The sequence below is a fragment of the Solanum pennellii genome, chromosome 1 (genome assembly GCF_001406875.1).
Source record: "Solanum pennellii chromosome 1, SPENNV200".
In the NCBI taxonomy this organism is placed as follows: domain Eukaryota; kingdom Viridiplantae; phylum Streptophyta; class Magnoliopsida; order Solanales; family Solanaceae; genus Solanum; species Solanum pennellii.
Window position 1 is genome coordinate 57,071,710 of NC_028637.1, and position 9,382 is coordinate 57,081,091.

The following is a 9,382-nucleotide window of genomic DNA, read 5'->3' on the forward strand; positions in this document are numbered from 1 at the left end:
AATTCTGTATGTTGGGCCCAAGCCTGTTAGGGCATAGCTTAGCACTATATATAGACGCTATGGCAAACCCTATTCTGTAATTCTGTTCTTGCCTCTCCTTAATAAAACTGCTCTCCCTCTTCCCGTGGACGTAGCCAATTTATTGGTGAACCACGTAAATCTGTTGTCTTGTTTTTCGCGTTTATATTTTCTCGTATTATCTCGAATTCCGCATAACATTCTATTAATTAGGGCTTATCACCAGAATATATGGCTATAATGGGACATTTTCATCTAATCATTATGAAGTGTATTACTTGAATCATTGGCATAAGTAAGTGAAAATCTCATTCTTTCAGCATTCGTAGCTCTAGTATATTTTTCTCATTGTTATATCTACTTCCTTAAATTTGTTCATATCTCTCTCCTCTCATATTTAATTGCAGGGTTCAAATGGGAAATCTTGGACACTAAGTTCATTTATGGAGACTTTCACTAAGGAACTGAAATCATATCCTTTAAAGTTTTAGTCAATATATGTTTCATTTGATTTATAATGAGTTAATATCTCGCAAGTTGTTCCTTAGTGTTGCACACAGAAGGTGATAAAGTTGTTGCCTTTAAAAGTATTATAGCACATCGTAGTGGCCTTGCAATTAATACAAAAGTCACACAAAAGGAGGCTGAGGAGGGTCTGAATGACATTTTATGCGGTGAGTCTTACAAGATTTCGGGTTCTTATGAATATGACTTTCAAGTGATTCTATAATAGATTCTGTATTTCCAGCAGGGAAGCCAGTCAGAATCTCAAACAAGAACTTTAGCGATTATATCTTTATGCATGCTTTGGAGGTGGCTCAAAATTTCAACTTGCCAATGCAGATAGACACAAGGTGAAAAAAAAGACTATTTTTCTGGTAACATGTTATATTGTTATTATTATTCCAAGTCCCTGAAAACTGGATTTTTCATTTACAGTTTGGAGGAGAAGGATTTGGATCTGAGGCCAGGGAATCCCCTTAATCTTTGCAATCTTCTTGAGGATAAGAGATTCACTAAGAATCGATTAGTGCTTTTACATGCATCATTCCCTTTCTTAAAGGAAGCTTCATATCTTGCTTCCGTCTACCCTCAAGTATGCTCTTTTCTATCAACAATGCCACATTGGAGAGTTATTCACACATATATGAACAAGCTTATATTTTTGTTTGTCTCCTTTACAGGTCTATCTTGATTTTGGCTTGAGGATTCCTAAGCCTAACTTTCATGGGTTGGTGTCCTCAGTTAAAGAAATTCTGGACCTTGTTCCCATCAATAAGGTTATTTCTGCACTTCAACATATAAAAGACTATATTTTCAATTAAGACTAACCGATTTCAAATTATTATATTAGCTCATACTCCATCGCCTTATTATTGTACTGTTAAAACAATGAGCATTTACTCATGTAACGTTTAAATATCAACAGGTCATGATCAACAGTAGTGGCATCGCATTTGCTGAAAGATTTTACCTAGGTATGTCTTGAGATTCTTATCTTAAATATTGCAATAACAATAAACCCATTGAAATCTAAAAAAGTGGGGTTTGAGGACTTAGAGTATAAGCAGACCTTACATGAAAGTATGCATGCTTTATGAAAATGAATGCCTTATTATCAAGGTTGCTTCAAGATAAGCATCAATTAATTGTGAAAGGATTTTCTCACATATATTGAATTGTGAAAGGTTTCTCACACTAAGAAATCATGATTAGTGAAAGGTTTTTTGAAACATGATCTAACGAGTTACTCTATGATTTTTTTTAAGCTTGGATGAGTAACTTAATTGTGTTTTTCCATGTATGATATGTATTTGTTTATGACTATTCTGTGGGATTTTACATAGCACCGAGATGATATATTTGAGATGAAGGCTTTCCCATAAGTAAATATTGGGTGTCTAGTATCAATCTTCTTGTTCCTAATTGTGTGCCCTTGTAGGATTGTCTTAAGTGACATAACTATTGCATCAACCTAATCTAGAAGTTAAGGTCCTTGCCTTGGAATGTAAGGATATATATTTTTGATGTGAGAGCAAGAAATCAGATTTCATGTTATAGCTCACGTGGTCTATGTCGGGTAATAGTAAATAACCCACAAAATGAACTAAGTTTTTCTTGAATGTTTATGAAGCTTCTCTTATGATTTTTGAAATGAATTGACCGTGTTCATGATTTATGTCACGATACAAGAATACACGTGATGATACTTGTCTATTCCGACCAAGATAAGTCAGCCTCAACACTACAAAAATGAAAGAAATAGGGCAATATATATCAAGAACAAGACACATGCGGAAAACTTTTTCATTATAAACACTACTCCAAAATTTGATTGTCAGATGTACAAACCACTAAATACATAAAGTGCGAAATTAAGAAATAAATAGAAGTCTCAATATTTGTTTCTCAAATAGAAAAGAGTATAAAGAAAATGAAAAAGAGGATACGCAATGTGAAAAACAGCTACCTCCCCAAATCCTCGACAAACCTCAAATTAAAAGAAGGAGAAAGAGATCACACGGGTCTGGACTCAAAACCTACACAAGTGTAGAAGCAAGGGGTGAGTACCAATAATGCAACTTAATGAACAAGAAATCTAGCTAGAAATTGAATACCTTTTACACTCCAACCTAACCTCCTCAAACTATAACCTTCTTAGAAATCAGCCCAACCCAAGAGTTTTACATACACAGTTCACATGGTCCAATATCTGCAGTACATAGTGACAAATCATTAATCAAATGAATAAATTAAGTCAATCTCAAAGTCAAGTAGTTCAGTCATAAGCAACAAGTACATCATCAAAATTAGAAGAGAAAATCACATAGAAGCATCAAAGGCATCAAGTCAAAAAAATTAATCTCATGCTAGAACAATTCTCCATTGACTCAATATTGTTAGTCGGAACCACTTCCCATTGACTTTATATAAAATCACTAGCAGAAATCACTTTTCATCGGCTTTATAAAAACTTTTTGGAAATGACCTCGGTTTAATCACACTTACCAACAAATACCTTAGTATGATAATTAATCACGTGTCTCATTACGGTGTTCAACAATAAATGCACACAAGCAATATCACACCACATGAGAGAGACAAGGGATCATACATATCAAGTTTACATCCTTGCTTTCAAGCATTTAATCAATCAGCGAGGGTCACATTAAGGCAAATAACATCATCATAATAATCACACGGCTTTTTTAATTTCAACTCTTTTTTATTCATTTATATGTATCAAGTGGACAATTAAATCCTTCACATCATTCTCTTTACTCCAAACACAAAAGCAATGAAGGAAGTACACAAATTCTACTAGAATACAAGGACACTTCATTAGTTGAGAATTCCCCTTTCCGAATCTTCCAAAGCCACACAATGTATAACCAACAAGAATTCACAATCACTCACTAGAAACAAGAATACCCACATCAATTCTCTTGAAAAACGGATCAATCAACCCAAAACCCAATTTTAAAATGAAGCTTTGAATCCAGAATCAATACTTTAAAACAATGTTCAAGGCTTTAAGAACTCATTAGTGAAAACCATTTCGACAAAGGGATCACAACCACCTATAAATCACCAATTTCGATTAAAACTCAAGTACTTGCATACATTGTCATTATCCAAATCAAATACAATATTATGACAGAATCCTAAATAACCAAATGAAAATGAAGGTATAGGGTCAAGAAAGCTTACCCAAATGATTTAACACAAGAAAACCTTTCGCAAATCGCCTCAAAGGGTTCCCCAAGCTCAAAAATGGAAGATGGATCTTAAACCTCAAAATTTGTATGTCAAAAGTGTTCTCAGGTCTCACAAAAGCAACCAGGGTTTTCTTAAGTGAACCTCGCAAAAAGTGTGGCTCTCGCTTTTGCAAAGATCGCAAAAGTGACCTGTCTTTGCAAAAGCGATGCTTGCAGACCCCAACAACTACAACCAACTCCCAAAGCATCAGAGGACCATCAGATTTTGTTACATGCACTCAAACAACATAAGCATTTCAATTATTCTCAAAGTTTCAGACTCAATGGAACTGTCAAAACATATATCCAAGGTCTCCTTGATTCAACATCTATGAAAACTAGAAGAAACTAACCCAACGTCTTAAAAGACTAAAACAAGCTTGGAACCTCTCAAAATCATCCAAGACCTCACATAGGCCTTAAATTATCACCTAAATCCATATAAATTCTCAAAATTTCTATCTAAATATCCGAACCCCGAATATTGATCAAAGTCAACAAAAAGGCCACAAATTAACAACTTAGGATCTCAAATCCTCAAAAAGACTTGGAATATGGAACCGAAAACTCTCACAACTGAGATTCCACATTTTGGGATTAATGGAATCGATGGAATTCCATTCCGACACTCAAAACTCCAAAATACTCCAAAGATTAATTTCTTAAAAATATAAGCCTTTCAATCTTAAAACTTACAAAATTCTGAACTTTTATCTCAAAGTTTAAAACTAACTTTTCATACTCGATCAAAAAAGACCCGAGATTAATATCAGGAGGAGCAAAATGGTCAATTTATGAAACTTTCAAAAAATCACCAACCTGGTCATTACATTATACCTACCACTATAAACCATGTTCGTCCTTGAAGATAAAGCAAAAGAAATTACCTGAACCTTTAAAAAACTGAGGATATCTAACAGTATACTTGACTCTGCCTCCCAAGTCGCCTCACTGACTAAATGATGCTTCCACTAAACCTTCAGTGAAATAGTCTCTTTTGTCCTAACCTTCCAGACCTGCAAGATTGATATAGGCTCCTCCCCTAAGGATAATTTTGGACCCAACTAAACCAAATTAAGAGAAATTACATGAGATTCATGCGACACATACTTCTGAAGCATAAATACTTCAAATACGGGATGAACATCTGACGAATTAAGTGGCAGGGCCAACTTATAGGCCACCTCTCCCACATTATTCAAAATCTCAAAGGGTATAATGAATCTAGGGATAAGCTTGCCCATATTTGCAATCCTCAAAACACCCTTCATGGGCGACAGTCGAAGCCAAACATGATCACCCTCCATGAACACTAGAGCTCGAACTTTATGATTTGCATAACTCTTCTCTCGCCTCTGGTAGTCAACAGTCTACGCTTAGTCATACGAACCTACTCCATAGAATCTCTAAGTCTATATTCAATGATTTCATGTCACCTGAATCAAACCATCCGATCAGAGATTTAGATCATCTATCATACAAAGCCTCAAAATGGGCCATCTGGATACTTGAATGAATAATGTCGATCCCATCTAGCACCAAAATCACTCATACAAGCTCAAAGCATGTACTCTAACACATGAATCGTCAGCTCAGATTGATCATCTGTCTGAGAATTAAAAGTTTTACTCATATCTAATCGAGTACGTACCCAAACCATGTTGTAATCTTTAACTAAAATTGGGAGACTCAACTAAAGAAGAGGAAGTTAGAGATGAGTAGCAAGATTTTGGACGAACTATTGAATTGTCTTGAATATAAATGTACAAGCTGGTTCTAGAAATTCTTCTGGACACATCCATAAGAAAATTCCTCTATGCTCATGGAGACTGCTTGAGTCCATTATCAAGCAAATAGTTCCTTTAATATCTGTACAAAATAGAGAATCATTGCCAAACAATTAACATCCAACTTGAATATAATATGTTAGCTATGTGAGTTGTTCTTATATTTTTTTACTATCTTCTATGTATTTTGTAGTAATTATAGTATCTACTTGGTTTTATCTGTAGGTGCTAAGAAAGCACGTGAAGTGGTATTCAATGTTCTATTGGATGCATGCTTCCATGATGACCTTTCAATTACAGAAGCTATTGCAATTGTTAAAGCTATTTTTGCAGAAAATGCAAAGCAATTTTACAAGCTTGATGCTTCATCAAGATATTCTGATGTAGAACCTCAGTCTTTATCATATCACTTTAAAAAGGAAGACTTAAATGGTCCATTGACAGATGTTACTGCTGTTCGCATTATTTGGTTAGATTTCTCTGCTCAACATAGATGCCGTGTAAGCTTTACCTTGTGTTTTTACCTATATAAAGATTACAAATTGCTTAATGATATGTTTTTCAATGCCTGCAAAATACGCAAATCTCTGTTCCAATTTAAGAAAATCCAGGGTTTTGAATAGTCTACAAATAAAGTTATTATCTATCAACAACAAAAGCTACATATATTGGGTAGTTAGTTTCAACTAAAGCATGATATACTTGTGATTACAACATTCATGCACATTAGAAGCATGAGGATTAAGGTTGTTGCACAAGATATTTGGAGGAGTATATCATACTTAACTCAGTTTCATCTAATGAAAGATGTTTTTCCTTTTATTCTATTAGGCAACTGAGGAAAAAAACTTGTACACTCTGTTTTTTTTTTTTTTTTTTTTTGTGTTTACAAATGCATGTTTTATTTATGTACCAACAAAATATAGGAGTTTTAATTAACCTTATACAATGAATTGCCAATTATAAAATTAACAAGATATTACTTGGGTGGTAGATTTAGCACGTTGCAATGGTTAATGAAGCTTTCAAGCTCAACCATATGTCAATGCATTTCAGAATGAATTTCACTTGCTAGATTAAGTTCTTTATCATGAAATTTCTTATTAGGCAAGAGAAAGACACTAAGAATAAGTAAGCGGTATCTTTATTGATTAAGAAAACAGATATTAAGTTTGCGAACTCCAAACAAATAATACAAAATGTATTTTCTAAGACATCTCGGTGTAACCTGAAGTGATTTAGCACTAGTATGAGCAAAGTCATATCATTTATTGATGTAGTTTTCAATATTTGTAAGTACTGTTATGGAATGATGTTGGATAGTAATTAGCATTTCCTTTCTTTGATCAAAAGTATATTGAATTTGTTCATTTTTTTCTCATCACTTACAGGTTGTTCCCCAACACCGCTACTATAGTTCTGTGAAGAAACATGGTGTTGGTTTAACTGTTGAATGTATGAGATTGAGTTCAATATCTGATGAATTATGTAAAGAACATTCGCTTCCCTACTCAGGTGAGGTCAGAGTTGTTCCTGACTTATCAACTAAATGCAAAATCCCCTGGTACGCACTACTTCCAAACCTATGTATTGTTCAATATTCTTTTCTCAAACCTCTATAATATAGCCTTTGATAAATTCTTTTATGTTATATTTAAATTTCATTCAATTCATAATGATAAGATGAGGAGGTCACCCGCATATTCTGTAATTTATCGTGCCCATTATTTCGTGGTTGTTACCTTTATCTCGATTTCATAGTTTTGGGTTCCATATTTGGCTTTTGATTAGGTTTACTTAAAATATCTCTTTATCAATTATCTAAGTAACCATAAAATTGTTGATGACCAACTAGTCTTGCTCATTGGAAGTTCAAACATTGGCTGCCTGAGATGTTGCAAATCACTAGTTTTAGATTTTATTTGTAATAAGGATATTTTTAGCAATAGTCTGGTTTCTGATTTTTGACTTTGAACTTTTGGGTTTCAGCTGGTCTAAGAAGACAAAACATGCTTAATTTGTAGTAGGAGAATAGAAACGAGTAGGGATATACTCGGGAAAGTGCAAAAAACTCTGGTACCAACTTTATGTGACAATTTTATTATCTAAAATCTTAAATACTTCAACAGAGAGCATATCCAGATACTTGTGTATTCAACATGCCTCATAATGCGCGGGTTTTAGTGCTTTTCATGGTTTAGGCATGAAGATTCTGTTTGATAATGTGATGGTTGTAAAATTTGATCCCCAGATCTTTGCCATCACTAACCATGTTTGAGGTAGAGGAAAATGTGTACTTTATGGTAGATAATCACAACATACAACCTAGGCGACTTATATACACGGGTTTCAAATAGAGCCAACAAGCAAATCTCTATAAATCAGTGATTAAAAATTAAATTAAATGCTTCTAAGAGAAATTAGTTATTTACAAAAGAAACATCCTTTCTATATAATTAGGTATTCGAGTTGATCGGTGACATGTGCTTATCATATTCAAGTTGATTAAGTACTCTTATGGAATCCAATCAGAAACTCACCACTATTGAATCACGAGGAATTAATAGGTGCTAAGGTTGATGACAAAATTAAAGATATCGAAAGTTGCAAGTGACTTGTAGGGAGGCAATTGTACATTCATGACTAGGTATAATATAGTACAAATTGACATGACAACTGTTTGTTTTAGTTATCATGTTTTTGGGTAATTAGGAATAATGTTGTTGTTTTTAGATTTTACACATTTTTTATCATATTGGTGTGTACTTTTTGATCCAGGGCAAGAAACCAAGAAATGGTGTTGGCTGATATGTTAACTGAATCTGGTAAAGCATGGCAATATTGTCCAAGAGATGTACTTCGTATATTCACTAAAATTTTGGAAGATGAATTTGGTTTGGTATGTTATTAATATCTCTTGTCCATGAATTGAAATTTCAATACATTATTGTAGTAATGTCTATTTCTACCTATATATATCCAGGTTATGAATGTAGGCATTGAAGTTGAATTTCACCTTTTTAAGAGCGTGTTAAAGTATGTCATGAAAGTCTCCCAAATAATTTGTGCTTATATTCTTTCTCTTTCACACACATGCGCGCGCGCTCACACACACATATTGGAACACTAAAAAGGAAATAATACAGGGATGGAAAAGAAACATGGACCAGAATGGACAAGACCTCTTACTGTTCTACAACATCAATTGATGTTGCATCATTAGTGCTTCAAGAGATTGTCGCTTTTCTACACTCCTTCAATATTCTAGTCGAACAGGTTGGTTTCCATTTTCTACAACTATTACCATATTTATAGTGCATTTGTTTTTTCGTTGCTTGTCTTTTAATTAGCGGTATTTTAGTGCCCGAGATAAAATGTGGGACTATTGAATGATGTGTTTGAATCAAGCTTTTGATTCCAATGTTATTTATTAGGATTATTTCTATCATAATTTTGATATTTGTCTTAGACCACATTCAAGTGGGACAATATTTTTAAGATTATCTATCTGTAAGCCCTTCATTCTCCCAATCTCTAATTACTTTTGTACTAAATGGTTCTGGTAATTTTGTAAAATATTGGTGTCTTACTTCTTTTGCTTCATTAAGATTATATTTTGCTTTGTAGTAATATTCTTTAAATGCGCAAGTGTATTCTTCTATAAAACACATTTTGCATATAGCTAATTTTGTCATAAGTTGCCTGTTTATTATTTTTTCTTTATTTTGTTCTTTTTCATCTGTGGTCATACCTCCGAATTCACTTCTTATTGTCAATTCGTATTTATCTAATATTTCTATATTTGTTGCTAAAGAAGAT

General features: G+C 33.6%; 1 protein-coding gene across 1 annotated transcript in view; it reads left to right on the forward strand.

The window, feature by feature from the left end:
- The window catches only part of LOC107021459 (protein fluG-like), a 39,073-nt gene that overhangs the window by 5,170 nt on the left and 24,521 nt on the right, over window positions 1-9,382 (forward strand). Inside the window, exons 2-12 of the mRNA XM_027913652.1 lie at window positions 426-490; window positions 577-692; window positions 767-872; window positions 958-1,114; window positions 1,203-1,298; window positions 1,448-1,496; window positions 5,789-6,063; window positions 6,955-7,127; window positions 8,342-8,462; window positions 8,547-8,599; window positions 8,710-8,839. Of these exons, the coding sequence (XP_027769453.1) occupies window positions 426-490; window positions 577-692; window positions 767-872; window positions 958-1,114; window positions 1,203-1,298; window positions 1,448-1,496; window positions 5,789-6,063; window positions 6,955-7,127; window positions 8,342-8,462; window positions 8,547-8,599; window positions 8,710-8,839 (1,341 nt within the window). The remainder of the gene's footprint in view (window positions 1-425; window positions 491-576; window positions 693-766; window positions 873-957; window positions 1,115-1,202; window positions 1,299-1,447; window positions 1,497-5,788; window positions 6,064-6,954; window positions 7,128-8,341; window positions 8,463-8,546; window positions 8,600-8,709; window positions 8,840-9,382) is intronic.